The sequence below is a fragment of the Rattus rattus genome, chromosome 2 (genome assembly GCF_011064425.1).
Source record: "Rattus rattus isolate New Zealand chromosome 2, Rrattus_CSIRO_v1, whole genome shotgun sequence".
Classification (NCBI taxonomy): Eukaryota; Metazoa; Chordata; class Mammalia; order Rodentia; family Muridae; genus Rattus; species Rattus rattus.
The window spans coordinates 178,372,310-178,393,432 of NC_046155.1; the positions used below are offsets into that span (position 1 = coordinate 178,372,310).

The 21,123-nt window shown below is 34.2% G+C and overlaps 1 protein-coding gene across 3 annotated transcripts; it reads left to right on the forward strand.

Moving 5' to 3' along the window:
- Nucleotides 1-6,100: 6,100 nt before the first annotated feature.
- On the forward strand, nt 6,101-20,796 carry LOC116894560 (vomeronasal type-2 receptor 116-like). Of its 3 annotated transcripts, none has more exons than XM_032896271.1 (6): nt 6,101-6,297; nt 8,950-9,241; nt 10,946-11,758; nt 13,131-13,358; nt 17,385-17,508; nt 19,895-20,796. In XM_032896271.1, exons 1-6 carry the CDS (start codon nt 6,101-6,103, stop codon nt 20,794-20,796), a joined length of 2,556 nt encoding a protein of 851 aa, XP_032752162.1. The 3 variants fall into 3 exon arrangements, with proteins under 3 accessions (XP_032752162.1, XP_032752164.1, XP_032752163.1); XM_032896273.1 differs by having other exon boundaries at nt 20,045-20,796; XM_032896272.1 differs by having other exon boundaries at nt 8,950-9,191; nt 10,944-11,758.
- Nucleotides 20,797-21,123: the final 327 nt, after the last annotated feature.

Genomic DNA, 21,123 nt, shown 5'->3' on the forward strand with positions numbered 1-21,123 from the left:
TTTTATCACTATTGCTCTGTAATACTGCTTGAGTTCAGGTATAGTGATTCCCCCAGAAGTCCTTTTATTGTTGAGGATAGTTTTACTATCCTGGGTTTTTTGTTATTCCAGATGAATTTGCAAATTGTTCTGTCTAACTCTCTGAAGAATTGGATTGGTATTTTGATTAAGATTGCAGTGAATCTGTAGATCGTTTTTTGGTAAAATGGCCATTTTTACTACATTAATTTTGCCAATCCATGAGCATGGGAGATCTGTCCCCCTTCTGAGGTCTTTTTCAATTTTTTCTTCAGAGGTTTGAAGTTCTTATCCTACAGATCTTTAACTTGCTTGGTTAAAGTCACACCGAGGTATTTTATATTATTTGGGACTATTAAGAAGGGTGTTATTTCCCTAATTTCTTTCTCGGCTTGTTTCTCTTTTGTGTAGAGGAAGGCTGCTGATTTATTTGAGTTAATTTTATATCCAGCCACTTTGCTGAAGGTGTTTATCAGGTTTAGTAGTTGTCTTGTGGAACTGTTGGGATCATTTAAATATACTATCATATCATATGCCAATAGTGATATTTTGATTTCTTCTTTCCCAATCTGTATCCGTTTGATCTCCTTTTGTTGTGTTATTGCTCTTTCTAGAACTTCAAGAACTATTTTGAGTAAGTAGGGAGAGAGTGGGCAGCCTTGTCTAGTCCCTGACATTAGTTGGATTGCTTCAAGTTTCTCTCTATTTCGTTTAATGTTAGCTACTTGTTTCCTCTATGTGGCTCCCTATGTCTCCCTTTTCTTTTCTGATTTTGTAAATTTGGACACAGTCTCTGTGTCCTCTCGTTAGTTTGGCTAAGGATTTATCTATATTGTTCATTTTCTCAAAGCACCAACTTTTGGTTCTGTTGATTCTTTGTATGGTCCCTTTTGTTTCTACTTGTTTGATTTCAGCTCTGAGTTTGATTATTTCTTGACTTCTACTCCTCCTGGGTGTATTTGCTTCTTTTTGTTGTATAGCTTTTAGGTGTGCTATCAAGCTACTGATATATGCTGTCTCCTTTTTCTTTCTGCAGGCACTCAGAGCAATGAGTTTTCCTCTTAGCACAGCTTTCATTGTTTCCCATAAGTTTAGATAGGTTGTACCTTCATTTTCATTAAGTTCTAAGAAGTCTTTAATTTCTTTCTTTATTTCTTCCTTGACCAGGTTATCGTTGAGTAGAGCATTGTTCAACTTCCATGTATATGTGGGCATTCTTCCCTCCTTGTTATTGAAGACCAGCTTTAGCCCATGGTGGTTTGATAGGACTCATGGGATTATTTCTATCTTTCTGTATCTGTTCAGGACTGTTTTATTACTGATTATATGGACAGTTTTGGAGAAAGTACCACGAGGTGGTGAGAAGAAGGTATATCCTTTTGTTGTAGCATAGAATGTTCTATAAATATTGGTTAAGTCCACTTGGTTCATGACTTCTTTTAGTTTGTCTATGTCTCTGTTTAATTCCTGATTCCATGATCTGTCCATTGATGAGAGTGGGGTGTTGAAATCTCCTACTATTTTTGTGTGAGGTACAATGTGTGCTTTGAGCTTTAGTAAGGTTTCTTTTTTTTTTTTTATGAAGTTTCCTTTGTATTTGGAACATAGATATTTAGGATTGAGAGTTCATCTTGGTGGATTTTTCCTTTGATGAATATGAAGTGTCCTTCCTTATCTTTTTTGATGACTTTTAGTTGAAAGTCGATTTTATTTGATCTTAGAATGGCTACTCCAGCTTGCTTTTTCAGACCATTTCCTTGGAAAGTTGTTTTCCAGACTTTTACTCTGAGGTAGTGTCTGTCTTTTTCTCTGAGGTGTGTTTCCTGTAGGTAGCAGAATGCAGGGTCCTCCTTGCATATTCAGTTTGTTAATCTGTGTCTTTTTATTGGGGAGTTGAGACCATTGATGTTGAGAGATATTAAGGGATAGTGGTTATGGATTCCTGTTATATTCATATTTGGATGTGAAATTATGTTTGTGTGCTTTTCTTCTCTTTGTTTTGTTGCCAAGATGATTAGTTTCTTGCTTTCTCTAGGGTGTAGCTTGCCTACTTATGTTGGACTTTACCATTTATTATCCTTTGTAGCACTAAGTTAATAAAGATTTAAAAAAAAGGGGGGGGACAAGAATACCCTTGGGATTGAGTAGGGAGGCAAAGTTTAGAACAGAGGCAGAAGGAACACCCATCCAGAGCCTGCCCCACATGTGGCCCATACATATACAGCCACCCAATTAGATAAGATCGATGAAGCAAAGAAGTGCAGACTGACAGGAACCAGATGTAGATCTCTCCTGAGAGACACAGCCATAATATAGCAAATACATTGGCGAATGGCAGCAGCAAACCACTGAACTGAGAATGGGACCCCCGTTGAAGGAATCAGAGAAAGGACTGGAAGAGCTTGAAGGGGCTCGAGACCCCATATAAACAACAATGTCAACCAACCAGAGCTTCCAGGGACTAAGCCACTATCCAAAGACTATACATGGACTGACCCTGGGCTTCAGACTCATAGGTAGCAATGAATAGCCTAGTAAGAGCACCAGTGGAAGGGGAAGTCCTTGGTCCTGTCAAGACTGAACCCCCAGTGAACGTGATTGTTGGGGGGAGGGCAGCAATGGGGGAAGGATGGGGAGGGAAACACCCATATAGAAGGGGAGGGGGAGGGGCTGGAGCCTGGAAACTGGGAAGGGGAATAACAATCGAAATGTAAATAAGAAATACTCAAGTTAATAAAGATGGAGAAAAAATATCAAAGACCACTTCATAGTGAAATGTAGCAGCCATTAGAGATATGTATGTATTATGCAAACACGATGATTATGGTTTACAGCAAATACATAGCCAATATTATTAATTTTTACACCTTTTAAATTAGTACCTAAATTTTACTTCAAATTTTCAAATTATTGAGAATTACACGAGCAAGAGTGGTGCATTTAGTATGAAAATGAAACAAATAAAAAAAGCATATCATATAAAATTTAATTATTTTACTTTCAAAAATGTATACTTATTATTGCTATTTAAATTGTATTCTTAGAATTTTAATAATGTAATTCAATGAATATCCAAACTTAAATATAAACAATGAGACAAAAGCTCACAAACTAATCTAATGTTTAAGTAAATAAACCTTCTGTAATGCAGAAAAGATTGAAAAAATGGATGAAATTAAGCAAATAGGATTTCTGGTTCCACAGTTCTCATAGTCATATCACAATTTAAATGAGAGTTGTGAAATTTTTAAATACACATAAGAAATTTTCCTCCATCCTCCAAGTATTATATGACCTTGTCAATAAGGATGAAAGAACAGGAGTACATCATTTTTAAACACTGATTGCAGAAATTCAGATTTTACTGAGTCTGTATGTAACAGTGTGTGTCTTTTCATCAGTAAGTGTGTGTGTGTGTGTGTGTGTGTGTGTGTGTGCGTCTGAAGGAATTGAGAGTGGTTGTATCATGTGAAGCTGTTATAAAAAATATAGATGAAAATATCATTCTTGAATTTGAAATTGAGCATGTAATACAGAATGTCATGAAGGAAAAAGGAGGTTGATACAACTGAAGAATGAGTCACCTGCAAGGTGGGCAACAGATCATGGTGATGGAAGTGCAGATACCAACAAAGTATATGCTACAGCTGTGTCAGTGTGTCATAATGAAATCCAACATGAATGGGGTTTTCAAAAGAAATAATAAATATTAAACACAAAAGCATGGATAATAAATCTGAACTACTGGGAATGTTATTTACATCCTGTTTTTCTTTTTTCATTGGTTATTTTATTTATTTACATTTCTTTTTTAAGAGAACATGTATTTAATGCATCATTTATGTACAACCTATTAATACAACACATAGTATTTCATCTAACATATTTAGTCACATGCTTATAGACTCATTTACAAATGCACTTATAAATAACAGATACTCAGCATGGAAAGTCAAACAAGCAATGAAAAGAAATGAGTAGCACAATGATTTAATAATACATACATACATATATACATATATAATACTTATATGCATAAATACATAAATGAGAGTCCTGCTAAATGCTAAGGCATTAATCAAATGTTGACCTCATATTCCTAGCCAATGTATTTCAAAGTAAAAGAAATTTGACATGTAACTGTAAAGCTATTATTATCTCAACCAATAAAAACCAATAAATATTTATAAACAAAATCAAATAATATGTACCAGAAAACCCCCAAAACTTTGGGATGCAGTATAAAAGTAAGCATCATGAAATACTGTTCTAGCAGTACATGATATATTTCTATAATGTCACCACTCAAATCAGACTATGCTACACATTACTTAAGCCCTTTTAGAAATAGAAATCATTGAAAAATCTCTATAATTATCTTTAAAATTATCATGAAATATACTTCATACTTATTAAAACATTGAGATGATGCCAATGTCAATTCAATCATACAATTCTTATCCATGTAGTAGGGTCTCTACTTCTTAAGTAAATGCAGAAGCAGCAATGAGAAAATATAAAGTAATTGTTTTCAAATCAAAATTCCAGTCTCTATCCAGTTATCTGAGTTCTATTATGATGAATTATCCCTGTTTCCAGTTTCTCCTCAGCAAAAATCTATGCCATTTTCTTAGTATCTTAGAAGCAAATACTGACTGTGAATGTGAAGCAACACTGTGTTCCAATTTGTAAACTTTTTTTTTATAAAATCATTCTACCCATCTATTCTTGTTTGCATTCTAGAATCAACATTGACCATCAGAGAGTTTACTGAACATTGTACACTCATGAACTTCTTTCAGTGGATTCAGATTGAAAGAAAGCAGAGCAATAGGCAACTCATTGGTTAGGGTGAAGATATTTCTAAACATTCCTTCCTTCATAGTCACTACTGCAGTATAAAAAGAGCAAAACCAGTGTATGACAACAAAGATGATACAAGATAGATGTGTCAGCACAAGTTGTTAAATTGAAACCAAAGTGAGGGTCAGAGAGGAAGATCATGATTTGGAATTCAAATATTAAGATTACTTTCTCATTAGTATTGAATGCTTGGAATTACAAAACCACCAACAAAAGAGTACACATGGGAAGATGCATGGTTCCAGCTGGGTATGTAGCAGATGACTGCTTTACCTATCATTACTAGAAGAGGAGCCCCTTGGTCCTATGGAGAATCGATGACCCATGGTAGGGGAATGCTAAGGTGCTAAGTGGGAGTGAGTGGGATTGTAGGGGAGCAGCCTCAAAGAGACAGAGAGAGGGTGCCAGAACAGAGGGGTTGTGGAGGAGAAACTGGGAAGGGGAATAAATGTAAATAAATAAAATAACCAAAAAAGAAAAGGAAGAAAAAAAGATGAACACAGCATGGCATTTTCTCTGGATCTTGTTGAACATTTAAAACTCAATCTTTATCATGTACATTAACTCTGGATTTGTCAAGGACTGTATAATTTTGGATAGAGCTGGAATAATTATATTTTTGCTTTGATCAGTTTATTGACTCTCAAGTCAGTGCAACCATGGGCCTTATTTAGATAATCTGTTCATTACACTGGTGTGACATAGTCCATATTGTACATGGTCCGTGTTTTTCAGTGATTATAAACACGAGTGCCTCTCCCTGACTTGGACTTTGTAATACAATGTCCTATGTGTCCCCAGTAGCTCCGATTGTATTACTACTGGATGTCTCACTGTGAATTAACTGAAACAATCTACTGACATAATTTCTAGCTGTGTTAACATAATCAGCTTGTTGACACATTCTAAGGACCAAATTTGAACAAATGGGCTTCCTTGCAGGCATTCACACACATGAGCAAGATCCTGGATCCTGGGAATGAATTATCCTCCTAAGTATTTTCCTACCCATGTTTATTACATGGACTGTGAACACCAGTTGCAGAGCCCCAGGAAAGAAAGCATTTAAGTTTCCTCCAGAGCTCAGAAACAGTCTTCAAATAAGGCATCATGAATATGCAATAATCTTCTCCTTTGCCCAGAGAAATAAAAGCTGGTAGTAATTTGTCGTTCATGGCACTTCACAATCAACACTGCCCAGGTTTAAGGCAGGAAAAATATGTTCATTTTTATGGTGGTGTTCTTCCTCATCAACATTCCACTTCTCATGGCAAATGTCATTGATCCCAGGTGCTTTTTGAGAATAAATTTGGATGAAGTCAAAGATGGAGATTTGCAGTCAACTTGTTCCTTCATTCTTGAAGCAGTTCAGATACCTATGGAGAAAGATTATTTCAACCAGACTCTGAATGTCCTGTAAGTGCATTTGTATTATCAATGTAAATGACAACTTGAATATTTCTTGAGTGCTCTGAGGATGAAGATTAGTCTAATCGTAGTGTCTTCTGTTCCAGTGCTATTTGTGAATACCAAGAAACAATTAATTCTTTTACAGATTCAATTCTATTCTCTCCTTTTAATTAATCCAGTGATGGTTTTGGTTTTCTTCCAGGTGACCTCCAACTTAAATCCTGGAAACTGAGGAATAAATTACTATCAATATTGATTCTATCCATAAAGCCTTCCTAATAACAGTTTATATTGCACTCTAAAAAGTGATGACTTATTAAAATTGATCTCATAATAGTTCATTGTGTTTTATCTCAAGAATATGCAAATAAATGATCATAAATTTTACTGACAGTTTTTTATTGATGTGTTGCTCCTGGAGCATATGCAGGTTCTATATTATTCATGGCACATACACTTGTCAAGAACTTTACATACATACAAACTTATTCTCTTAAATTCATTGCATGTGCTCACTTCTTACCTTCTAAAACTTCATCAAGTTTGGAAAGAAGTTCTTTACACTCAGAAATTCATATATCATATGATGTCTAGATGGATTTTTTATGTTTATGAGCAAGGAATATTCATGTCATTAGAGGACAAGACATCCAAGTATTTTAAAAGATAAAAGCCAAAAGAACTGTGGCTTTGTGCTTCATACTATTCATGTACAATCTCTGGCTTTTTTTGTTTCCCTCCCCATCCTCCCCCATTACCGCCTCCCCCCCAACAATCACGTTCACTGGGGGTTCAGTCTTGGCAGGACCAAGGGCTTTTTTTTTTTTTGATTAAGTTCAGTTCAGCACTCTTGTTTTAGAGTAAAACATATTTGGAACATATGGAATCAAACAATATGTTTACATTCTTTGAATGGTGAGGCTATCAATAACAGTGGTGACTAGTTACATCCCTTGTCACTGGAACGTGTGACAGTTGTGTTGTAGGAAAGGTGGAACACTTGATAACAGGGGTACAGGAGTTGTCTATTAAGTTTTTTCATTAAGACACATGTCTCCTTTTTCATGTCTAATTTGGTTAATCTCTGATCTTTTTATGATATTTATATCTTGTGGAAATTTTTTCAGTAAATATGGATTCACGTGTTACCAATGTGGTATCAATACCCATTTTTGTGGATTGCTTATAGTTGTTTAAAAACACAGCCTATTAAACTACTAGACTACACAGCCATCTTAATTAACTGATGTGTCCTGAAGTTTAGTTGTAGGAAGTAGTTTGAGCATTGCATGAAGTGTAATCTCAAATTTCTTTTGTGCATTAGTAAATTTCAATTGAGATTTTTTTTTGTGTGTGTGTGTGGTAATAAAGAATATTCTAAAATGGCCTATTTTATAGATTGAAGAGTAAAAGCATCAGAGTTTTTGTTGAAAACCTGTTAGTATTTACATCAAATGTAATTATTAAATATGTAGGTGTATGTTTAGTGTTTATTGATCAGTTATATGAAATGACAAGGACGAGACAGAAGATATTCTTTTCATAAATATAAAGAAAATATTTATTTCATTTAAATAAAAGTTGTTGCCTACTTTTATTTTAAAAATGAACATTTTCTTTATAATTAATTTATACCCCAAAGATTTTTCTTCTATTTTACAAGTGTATAATACTGGGTCATATAAATATCACTGCAGTTTCCTTATTTTCCTAGTTCTCAGTAGGATACTAGTGTTGTTTTAGTGTAATTGGAAAGGTTATCATTGGTGTTTCCTAGAAATTAATTTATAATGCTGAGAAGTACCCAGAGTGAATATTTCACATTTCTTTCTAATAGAAAATAGGTAACTGATACTTGGGTGTTGGAACAAGCCCTTACTCTCTGCATTAGTGTATTAGTACCTGGCACAAGTGTATACCTGCACATTTGAAGGGAGGACAGTCTACAGCAACATATCTTATAAAACACTTGTCTTATGACCTAAATAACCCTTGCTCAAATACTTGCAAACATATGCATAGACTTGTATCATTTAACCAATGCATGTTTGATATTTTAATTTACTTAAAAGTGAATCTTTAGAAAAGATTTTCTTTCAGGTAAAGATTGAAAGAAAAATTAACAAGATGAGGAGAGATATGAGGGAACATGGTAAGAATATTGACCACTAAATATAAGTGATTGTAATACAGTACCAAAGCTTGCTGCAGAAAAATTATTATGCACTGATAAATTATGATAAATCATCCTTAACCAATTCAGTTAACTTCACAAGAAAATATGGTGAACTCAATGGGTCTCATAACACATGTATTTTTATATTGCTCAATAATTTCAAAATGAAGAAATTATCAGAATTACTCTTTGTCAATATCTGAGGTTTTAGCTTTACCTTCTGATGAGGGACTAAAAACACATGGAAATATTCACTGTGTATGAGGTCAATACCATATCTTATTTATGGGACACACACTGTCATGAACTTTTAAAGTGTTTACTATTTTCCAGGTTCTCATGTCAATCTAATCTCACAACAAAAGCCATTTGTTCCCTCTTTAGAGGCCAGATGCAGAAACTCCCAGTATAGAATAATGCTTCTATTCAGCACAAATGATCATTAATATCCATCTGTTTATAAACACTGTACTCTTTTACAGAAAAACAACTAACAACCACAAATATGCTTTGACATTGGCCTTTTCAATAGATGAAATCAACAGGAATCCTGATCTTTTACCAAATATGTCTTTGATTATAAAATACTCTTTTGGCTATTGTGATGGAAAAACTGTAACACCTACACCCTATTTATTTCACGAAGAATTTGAAAAGCCTATTCCTAATTATTTCTGTAAGGAAGAGACCAAGTGTACATTTCTGCTTACAGGACCGCATTGGGGGACATCGTTACTTTTTTTGACAAAACTGGACATCTTCTCATCTCCACGTGTGAGTTATAGGTCAGGAATTCTTAACATCATGTTACTTTGGGGGACTTTGATAGATATTACAAAACTTGATGGATGAGGTTGGATTTATGCTTATGACAATCTATGTAGTTCCAAAGCATCTGCTAATTAGAAACATGATAGGCCTTCTGCTAGGGGCCACCTCCAGAAGTTGACAGATTCCATAAAGGAGGAATAGAGGATACCATGAAGAATTGATTCTGATATGGTGATAGAGACTCTTGCAGCCTTGTAGACTGGCATTCAGAGTACTTATTTATACAAATTTAAATAAGCAGAGATTGATTCATGTTGTACCAAAAATTAGAACATATTATTTGTGTTTCCTGATATGTGTTGTTCTCCTCTTGGTCATAAGTTTAGATTATCATTGGTAAAATGTGAAATTACAGAGTTATCATTTACCAAGATGGTGGTGTTATAAGTTTAGTCATCAGTGATAAACTGTGATATAACACAGAATTATATTTTGCAAACATTTATTCTCTAGTTCAACTTTTAAGTATCTGGAATATTTTTACAAAAGCATGACAGATGGATCATTCTTATTCTGGTAGCTCATGACATTTTAGTGGCATAAGATAGGATGAAAACCTGCAACCCCTTCTGTGGAGTTTGCCATTTTACTAGCAATGAGTGTGACAATTGTCATTAGACCTTCTGGCAAAAATTTCAGCAACATACTGCTACAGTTATTACAAATAATTTTCTTTAATAATATAATTATTATGCCATATTTTATGGAATGTATTGGTATGTCTTATCTTGTTTTTCTTTTGTTTCTTCATCATAAAATACAAGAATGGACCTTAACAAGTGAAGCTTTCCAAGAAAGAGTGGTTATGGGATTCTGATACCTTGTTCTTTCATATTTTTCCACATGACAATTTTTCTATAATCATAAGACACTTTGCATGGAGGAGATAACTCCATCCAATCTAAATTTGTTTCTGTATAGTTTCTTCAAAAGGTACAAATTTTGGGCCCTATACATCTTGCTCCATAATTGCCTGAGTATTTAGTAGGATGAGTTTTTAATATGATCTGCTGCTAACATATTTACACTGTCAAATCTTGTTTACATTTTTTGGATTTTTTAATTTATATTTCAAATCTTGTTTACATTTTAAATTTTACTTTGTTCTAATTATCTGTTTCCTGAAGAGGCACAGAAGCAGATATTCCTAGAGTATTTTGGAGCCTTATTCTAAGTAGGAGACCTCTGGAATCTTTATGTGAGTCACAAGCTCTAGTGTACAAGGAATATCTTATTGTAGGGCAAGATAAGAATATTTTTTCCTAAATCCTATAGCAGTATTATGCATATGGCTTTACTGTTAAATCTTAGGAGAAGCATTTTTGGATTAAGGCATAATTGTCTTTCTTATAAACAATTAGTCAAATAACCCCAAGCAGTAAATATATTAAAATCCTTACAAACATCCAAAACACAGATTTGAGGACTAAAACTGAAAGACAGAAAGGCAGTTATTATAAAATGTGAAAAAGTTTTGTGATGTCTTTGTCATACAGCTATGTTTGCTGTTCCAATTACAAGTGAATGTGCCAGGCTTCCACATTTTCTCATTTGAATAAGAGATAAGAAGAAAAGTCACCCTTTGTAGGTAAATATGATTGCAAGTTTTTAAGTGCACTACACCTCATGATTCTCTCTGTGTTTCAGTTCCTTCAGCTTACCTATGGACCTTTTCATTCTACCTTGAATGATAATGAACAATTTCCCTATCTCTATCAGATGGCACCAAAGGACACATCACTAGCATTTGCAATTGTCTCCTTCATACTTTATTTCAACTGGAACTGGGTTGGCCTTTTCATCTCAGATGAGGATCAAGGCAATCTATTTCTCTCAGAGTTGAAAAAAGTGAGTGAAAGCAAAAAAATTTGCTTTGCCTTTGTGAGCATGATATCATTCTCTGAATTATTATTCCATCATAAAGTTGAAATGTACTACGACCAAATTGTGATGTCATCCACAAGTGTTATTATCATTTATGGGGAGGGAAACAGTATTACTGAGTTGAACTTCAGAATATGGGAATCTCCAGTTAAACACAGAATATGGGTCTCTACAAAACAGTGGAATTTCCCTACCAGTAATAGAGATTTAACTCATGACACATTCTATGGGACTTTTACATTTCAACACCACCATGGTGAAATTTCTGGCTTTAATAATTTGGTACAGACATGGTATCAACTCAGAAGCACAGATTTATGTCAAGTAATGCCAGACTGGAAGTACTTAAACTATGAAGGTTCAGCATCTAACTGTGAAATACTGGAGAACTATACATCCAGTGCCTCATTGGAATGGCTACTGGAACAGAAGTTTGACATGGCCTTTAGTGATGACAGTTATAATATATATAATGCTGTGTATGCAATGGCCCATGCATTTCATGAGTTGAATCTGCAACAGGTTGATAATCAGGCAATAGACAATGAGAAAGGAGCCAGTTCTCACTGCTTGAAGGTGAGAACTTCTATTGGATGATGTTTGATGTCTTCAACTGCATAGTTATTTAAAATCTCTTAGATGATCACTCTAGATGAAATAGGAAATATTTTCCAAAATACATAGGTTACTGAACATTTTTCCTAAAGAAGAACAAAATCTAGTGACTATAATAAATGTGAACACATATAGAAAAAGAAGACATAATTTATCAATGAAAATTTGTGGTGTCATACAGAGCACCCAAATATCCTTCAGCATAACCTTTCAAAATTTGATATAAAGAGTACTTCCTCATGAATTTTCTCTACGATGAGATGAGTTTTTATTTATATTTGTCAATTATATGGAAATCATTTGAAGGAATGGTTTTCACTAGGGTATTCCAGTGATTCTGCCCCCAGTGTAGGCTCTGATTAACCTACTTTGTTTTCGGAGAGTAATTAAGGAAGAAATAGTGTTGGTATTCAGTTCCATCTATACAAATATGTTTATATGTGTGAATTTATCTTTCTCACTATGTACTCGTATATGTTTTACTCTTTCTCTTCATCTATGTTTATATTTGTGTGGCTTTGTACTTACATGTTTATCTCTCTGTATGACTGTGGAAGTGAGCAACAATTTTTTCTATGTACGTATTTCTTTTGTATGTGTGATTTATGTTTGTAGGTTTGTAAATTGTGAATTTGTCAGAGTATTTGTCTTTGTCTACCATTGTTTGTATTTCTTGAGTTCTTGGGTGTTTGTATGTGTTTATACATATTGGTATCTGCTTTTCTATATATGTGTCTCCCTTTTTTGTGCTTTGCTTGGCATTTGACTTCCTTTTTGTCAATAGGTGTGAGTATAAATTTTCTGTGTGTCATTATCATTCTGGGCTGGTATTATTGTATACCTCTCCCAGTGTGTTGCGCTCTCTCTCTCTCTCTCTCTCTCTCTCTCTCTCTCTCTCTCCGTCTTTCTGTATGTGTTTGTGTATGTTTGTATGTGTGCCAGTGCAGTTAGTTTGTGTGATTTCATATCTGTGTTTTTAGTTGAGTGCATATGTATGTCTTTTTTTTCTGAACGTTTACTTATGTATATAAACATGTATGTATATTTGTGTGTAAATAAGTATATAGAGTATATAGCTATATTATATGTGTGACTTGGAAAAGATGGGACCCCCTCTCTCCGTTAATGCATGTGTGTGTGTGTGTGTGTGTATGTGTGTGTTGCATATCTCTGCTTGTTTCTATATTTTTATCTGCTTGTGTTTAGTAGTCTTCTTTGAGAGAACTGAAATTCTTGGAATACTATGATAATTTCATATATCCAATTATTCTTGTGATCTCTTTCATTCTTTAAATGACATTATAGACATTATAATTTAATGCTTGTCTTTTAGTTAAATTCCTTTCTGAGAAACACTCACTTCACCAATCCTCTCGGCGACAAAGTGATTATGAAACAGAGAGAAATACTGCAGGAAGACTATGACATTTTTCTCACTCAGTATTTCTCAGAACACCTTGGGATTAAGGTGAAGATAGGAAAGGTCAGCCAATATTTTAAACGTGATCAACACTTTCACTTATATGTAGACATGATTGAGTTGGCCACAGGAAGTAAAAAGGTGAGTGTGCACTAACTTAGTGATTTATAATACACAGCAGTAAATACTGTCGTGTGGAAACAGTGCAACACATTCAAATAATATATTTCATCACATGAAGAACCAATTTCTAAGCTCCTGTATTATGTTTCTATTTTTAATTTTTGACATTTTTAACATAAATTCTGACCATCTGTTTCTAGTGAATGGCATTTTTGACAATAAATGTTCTGAAGATCTCAGGAATTTTCAATAAAGATTTCTTGATAGAAACATATGCCCTGAAGAATTTTGTAAAGAAAGAAGCAATAAGAATTTAAAGGTAGTCTGTTGCTTTGAACAGGAGGAAAACAGTCATTTCTTAGACTTTCCATGGCCACTGCCCTCTTCCTCAGCAGACTCAAAATTTGTCATCATTTCCTACATTTTCTTTCTTTTATTTATTAGATATATTTCTTTACTTACATTTCAGATGTTATTCCAGTTTCCTATCCATAAGCCTCCATGCCCTCCCCCTCCCCCATAAAGGTATTCCCCTTATTCATCTCCCTTACTTCCCCCTTCCCATATTCCCCTGCACTTGGGTGTCCAACCTTGGCAGGACCAAGGGCTTCCCTTCCACTGGTGCCCCAATAAAGTTATTCTCTGCTACATATACAGGTGGAGCCCTGGGTCAGTCCACGTATAGTCTTTCGGTAGTGGTTTGGTCTCTGGAAGTTCTGGTTGTTGGAATTGTTTTTCTTATGGGGTTGCAAGCTCCTTCAACTCTTTCAATCCTTCCTCTAATTCCCCCCAAGGGGGTCCTGTTCTCAGTTGAGTGGTTTGCTGCTACCATTGACCTCTGTATTGGACATGCTCTGGATGTGTCTCTCAGAAGAGATCTATATCCGGTCCCTTTCAGCATGCATTTTTTAGTTTCAGCAATCTTATCTAGTTTTGGTGGCTGTACATATATGAGTCACATGTGGAGCAGGTTCTGAATGGTCGTTCCTTCAGTTGTTGCTCTAAACTTTGCTTCCATATCCCCTTCTATGGATATTTTTTCCCCTTTTAAGAAAGAGTGGGAGCATCCGCATTTTGGTCATCCTTCTTCTTGAGTATTGCATCTTGGGTAATTCGAGCATTTTGGCTAATATCCACTTATCAATGAATGCATACCAGGTGTGCTTTTCTGTGATTGAGTAACGTCACTCAGTATGATATTTTCTAGTTCACTTTATTTGCCTATGAATTTCATGAAGTCATTGAACTGAGTAGTACTCCATTGTATATGTACCACATTTTCTGTATCCATTCCTCTGTTGAATGGCATCTGGGTTCTTTCCAGCTTCTGGCTATTATAAATAAGGCTCCTATGAACAGAGTGGAGCATGTGTCTTTGTGTATGTTGGAGCATCTTTTGGGTATGTGCCCAAGAGAGGTATATCTGGGTCCTCAGGTAGTGGAATGTTCAATTTTCTGAGGAACTTCCAGACTGATTTCCAGAGTGGTTGTACCTGTTTGCAATGCCACCAACAATGGAGTAGTGTTCTTCTTTCTTCACATTCTCGCCAGCACCTCCTGTCACCTGAGATTTTTATCTTAGCCTTTCTGACTGGTGTGAGGTGGAATCTCAGGGTTGTTTTGATTTGAATTTCCCTGATGAACAAGGATGTTGAACATTTCTTTAGGCGAATTTTGGCCGTTTGACATTCCTTACCTGAGAATGTTTTGTTTAGCTCTGTACCCCATTTTTAAAATAAGGTTATTTGAATTTTTGACGTATGTTTACTAACACTTTGAAGATTTCATATGTGTATAAAATATACCTTTGTCACATCACAACCATTTTCTGAAATTTAATGAATATAAAACTGCACTTCACCACTGTTTGATATTCTTTCCTTAAATTGAACAATATTCTCTTCATATAATTTTTGTTATTACACAGTAGTCTCCTCCCTTATCTGAAACCTCTGACAGAGATGTTGATAAGAGTGAGACTAATGTTACAGTGATGAAATACTTGGAGTCATAATATCTAGCCTTGTCATTATACCCCAAAATGTTTTGCCATATAATAGTAGGATATTAACAAAGTTCACAAGTAAACACAATTACAGAAATTCATATCATAAAACATTATTTTTAATAAGCTGAAGAACCCGTGCACACTTTTAAGTAAGGTAAACAAAATGTCAAGAGAACAAATAGACAGCATTTGAATAACAAATAAATGAGTATTAAAGCAAATCAAATACAGCAATAAAAACAACCAGACAAAAATAACATAATTTTCAGTTATAATTAAATATTTTTGGTAATGTTCTCTAAATAAAATCAAACAACAAGTCTGATTTATTTTTAAGGGATTCCTTAGTTGTCTGCAAAGGGTAAAGAAACTCAATTACAGGAAAGAGGAGAACTTTCCTTTATAAAAAATGGAGGCAACATTATAATATGTAATATGTAATAAGAGTGAAAAAGGGGAGTTAGCGAACTCTACTTTTGATGTATATGCATGAAATAATTATTGACTAAAAATTATCTACCAAAAAACACAACATGCCACAGAAAGGACATTCTGTGAGAATAGGAAAAATAAAATCCAGGATCGCAAGCGTGGTTCAACATATGCAGATCCATTAAATTAATACACCATATAATATAGAATATTATTTTCCAAAAATGTTCAGAAATGGCTCTAAGCCAAGCCCAGCATTCATTAAGAGTTAAAGAAACAAAACAATACAAGTGATAGGACAGAAGGAACACATATTGATATGATAACTTTTCTTCACAAATCCATCAAGAGTACTATAACAAATGAAGAGAAAATTATTATCTATGAAAGTTAGAAATAATGTCAAGTAGTTTTGTTGGTTCATGTTTTTATCCAAGCACTTTAGAGGCAGAGGCCTGAAAATCTCTGTCTGTTTCTTACCAGTCTTCCATATATTTTGAGTCCAAGTCAGCCATATGTGATATGGAAACACTACCTTAAAATAAATTAACATAAAGTACAAAAGTATGCCCATTTTCCTTACTCTAACTCAAAATAGTTTTTAAAATATTATAACATATTACCTTATAAACAAAATTTAAAGAAAATGATGGCCGAAAAAGAAAATTAGGTATTCTGATCTTCATTGAGAGTATTACTCTACTGATACTACATGATAAGATCCCGTTTCAACAATATCAAAAACTTAGGAAGAATTCTTCAAATCTTCAATTAACTTGAAGCAATCAAATTTTTGTCCATTTTTTCCAGTATTTGCAGCCACTGTAAAGAATTTTGACCTCACAAAACACTCCATATTCAAGGTCTCTATACATTATTTTATCAGTTCCAACCATATTAAACCAATGTCTGCATATTCTGCTCTTTTATTATATATAGATTCTCAAACCTTGCAGTGCTAATTTATTCAAAGTTATAATTGTTATCTGTGATTTAAGGATATATTTTTCCTGATTCAACTGTCTTCAAATACTAACTTGCTTCACTGTTGTTTTAATTAAACTTTAATCATAAGGAAAGTGAGGAAAAAGAGTGATTGGACATATCGCTTATAGTCATAGAACTACAAGTGTCGATATCTGGAGACTGGAACTAAAGTATGGGGCTTAAAAGAACCCTACTTACTGACTCTACTGCCCACATTAAGATGTGCACTCTTAAATCAATTACCAATTTAGAAAATGCTTCAAAGCTATGATAAGGACAAGCTAGTGTTGGCTGAGAACATATCTCAATTAAAGTTCCCTCTGTCTTTTCACTGTACTTAGCTTCAAACTGAAAGTAATTAACTAAAAAACATCTGGTTGCAATCTCTGTAGTTATTGCACACAACTCACTATCATCTTGTTTTCCTGAATTACTAGACATTCAGAACTACTCAACTTTTCTTCAATGTCTTTCCAATATTCATAGTTGGTCATTAATCAATGGACAGGGTGAAATGTCACTCAGTTGGTGTACATAAAATATGCTCATTGGATCTTTAATATAAAACACATGAAATAGCTAAAACTCAGTATCAGTATATGCCTACTTTTTCTCAGATGCCATCCTCTGTGTGCACTGAAGATTGTGGTCCAGGATTCAGAAGAATCTGGAAGGAGGGAATGGCAGCTTGCTGTTTTGTTTGCAAGTCCTGCCCTGAAAATGAAATTTCTAATGATACAAGTGAGTGTTTTCCTGCTCTGATAAATCCTGAAAATATACTTTTCTCTTGTACTACACTCAGAAGATGAAGTAAACCAAAAGAAAAATGCAAATATAAAATATATTATTTTCTAATTTACTAGTTGTAGATATAAAACTCATTAACAAAATCCTGACCCAAATAAACAAATAAACAAGCACATATATCTTATGCCTTGAACCACATATTGATTCATTGCAAATTCATGGCAGATTATATTTTCAAATAAATACTTTAGAAAATAAAACTGCAATTTGAGGGAATTCACCACAAGGTATTCCCAATAATTATTCTATTGTAAAACTACATGCACATTAGATTTTAGTCAGAATTTTTAAAAGAATTGATTTAGTCATATTTCATGAATTTATCTGTCTTACATATGATTATTCGCACCACGTATATATAGGAGCTCATGAAGAACCAAGTATAATATCAAATCTACTGGACTAGGTCATGAGAATGCTAGATACAAAATTCATGTTCTCTGTATGAGTAATATAGAAGACAAAAGTATTTTCAAATTTATGAGAAACTGCTAAGTATGTAATGTACTGAGGGCCATGTTCAAAGTCAGATGTGATATGAATCCAGGAAGTAGGGAATAAGAGTTGATCAATGATGTAGAATATATGACTTGACTCATACTCAGTATATTTATTACACACCATACCCAATATTAAAATAGGTATTTAGGGTTGGCAAAATGCAATAAATCTATGCATAGCTTTTCAATTATATTGTCTTTCATTATATATAATGGATTAATGTTCTTAAAAGACATAGCATGCCTCTAAGATGGTTCAGCAGTTAAATCATGTGTTGCTAAGGCTTACAATCAAAGTTTATTGCCATGGTGGATTTTATAGAACCATGTAACCTACTCAAAAAATGTCTTTTGAAGTCATGCATTCCAACATAGACTATACTTGAAAATAATTTTTAAAAGTATACTCAAATTGTTTTCGATGTTAAAACAAATAGGATTTAATATTTTCCTCAATGAATTCCACAAAAATTCCATAAAATGTTTTTTATTACATAAATTGCTCATGTTTGTTCGATGTGTAATATCTGTACAGGTACACATATAAGCAAACAATACCCCTGTAGTTACATTTACATGCACTGTTGAGTCAGCTGACATGGGTGCTGGGATCTGAACTCAGGTTCTCTTGTAGAGCAACATATTCTTTTTAAGCTATTCCAACTTCTTAGTGTTTTATGCAACTTATGAAATAAAAGGTCTCCACAAATGCATTGTTCTAGATAAGAATTCTGAAAACCAAGGAAGCACATCAATATTCTGTGAAATGACATAAAATTTAAGTGCAATTATAATCACAATTCATATTATAGCCACTATGGGAATTGTAACTTTGAAATGGGGTACTATTGCTTAAGACAAACCATCTGGGTTACCACTCTTGCTCGAGTATTCCTCTGTTATGTTGCTCTTTCTATTTGTCAATACTGACTTTATCCTTGAATACGTTCACAGACACTGAGTCAAATAGAAATGGAGATGAGGCAAGGATGAAAATGCTTAGCATTCCAAATGAAGAAGGAATAGAGGTAAAGGACATCTTAGTACAAAGTATCTACAGAGAATTTTTTCTTCTTCAGTCCTAATATTAGTGCATCTCATGAACAATAATCAGAACTTCTGTTTACTTATTGCCAAATGAGGATACATGTGAGGGCTTATTTCTTGAATATTTTCTACTTTTCAAACATTAATATTATATTACCTCTCATTCTTCAACTTCTTCTTATGACTATGACAGGAATCAATAAAATTCAATAATGTAATTGTTACTTTTACATGAACACATACATATAAATATATGCAAATATACAGCTTACCTGTTCAATTTCTTGTTGTTTCTATGTCAATGAGTTTGAGCTATCTCAAGTACCTATTACAGATTTTGTACCAGTAGAAATCAGTGTCTGAATGTGTCATAAGGAACAAATTCAATAATCTCAGGAAATAGTGAATGTAGAATTTTGCATTTATAAAATATACCCAACCACATTGTGCTATATGATTGTCTGAATTCAATAATCTTCTTGATATCTTCATAGAAACAAAAAATAGTTTAAGAAATATTTGCTTTCAGATAAGATTAAAAATGATATAATCAACAAAACTACATGGGCAAATAAATAATTGCTAGGTTTTATTTTCTCTTAACTCTTTATGAATATTATGAATTGAAAGTAATGCTTTGCAGCAGTATTTCTCAAATTATATTCTCAGCACCAAAGGCTTCATTGGAAGGCTATTTTCCACACTCTTACTTGAAATAACTTTTCAATAAAATTTCTAAAGCAGCACTAACTAAACTTTCCTTTGGATATCAGATATGGATCAGTGTATGAACTGTCCAGAATACCAGTTTGCCAACACAAAACACAACAAATGCATTCAGAAAGGTGTGCTATTTTTAAGCTATGAAGACCCACTGGGGATGGCTCTTGCTTTAATAGCCTTCTGTTTCTCTGCATTCACAGCTGTTGTACTTTGGGTCTTTGTGAAACACCATAACACTCCTATTGTGAAGGCCAATAACAGAAACCTCAGCTACCTATTAATTATTTCACTCATGTTCTGTTTTCTGTGCACCTTTTTCTTCATTGGCCATCCTAACAGAGCAACCTGTATCTTACAGCAAATTACATTTGGGATTGTATTCACTGTGGCTGTTTCCACAGTTCTAGCCAAAACAGTCACTGTGGTTCTGGCTTTCAAAGTCACAGACCCAGGAAGAAGGTTGAGAAATGTCCTGGTGTCAGGGACACCCAATTATATTATTCCCATATGTTCTCTATTCCAATGTGTTCTGTGTGCAATCTGGCTAGCAGTTTCTCCTCCCTTTGTTGATATTGATGATCTCAGTGAGCATGGACACATCATCATTGTGTGCAACAAGGGCTCAGTTACTGCATTCTACTGCGTCCTGGGATACTTGGCCTGCCTGGCACTTGGAAGCTTCACTCTGGCTTTCTTGGCAAAGAATCTGCCAGACACATTCAATGAAGCTAAGTTCTTGACCTTCAGCATGCTCGTATTCTGCAGTGTCTGGGTCACCTTCCTTCCTGTCTACCATAGCACCAAGGGAAAGGTCATGGTTGCTGTGGAGATCTTCTCAATATTGGCCTCCAGTGCAGGAATGCTTGGATGCATCTTTGCACCCAAGATCTACATCATTTTAATGAGACCAGACAGAAATATCTTAAAGTTCAGAGAGAAATCATATTTCTAAACAAATGTTTCAGGAATTGTTTGAAAAGTAAAATTGGTACATAGGCACCAAATATTGTGTTACAGTGCATTTATCTAGTTTTAGAACCATTCTCACTGGTTCCTTTAGTAATGTCTAGAAGTACCATATTTATCAATCTTGAATACATTGCCCATAAAATCTTGCTCTAATTCACTTGCTTAGTTTCCTCTAGGAGAACTAAAATTCTCACATTTTTATTCTACTTGTATTTATCATTTTGATTAAATGGTAATGCCCCCTTGAAACTTCCAATAAGAATTGATTAGGCAGTTGAATCTATGACCTTGCTTAGAAAATGAGTTCCAG

Bases quoted from the DNA above. Each gene is read 5' to 3' on its own strand.
- LOC116894560 (XM_032896271.1), top strand. From the start codon at position 6,101: ATGTTCATTTTTATGGTGGTGTTCTTCCTCATCAACATTCCACTTCTC. The intron at 6,298-8,949 runs GTAAGTGCATTT...ACTCTTTTACAG, and splicing joins AACCAGACTCTGAATGTCCT to AAAAACAACTAACAACCACA. The intron at 13,359-17,384 runs GTGAGTGTGCAC...ACTTTTTCTCAG, and splicing joins TGGCCACAGGAAGTAAAAAG to ATGCCATCCTCTGTGTGCAC.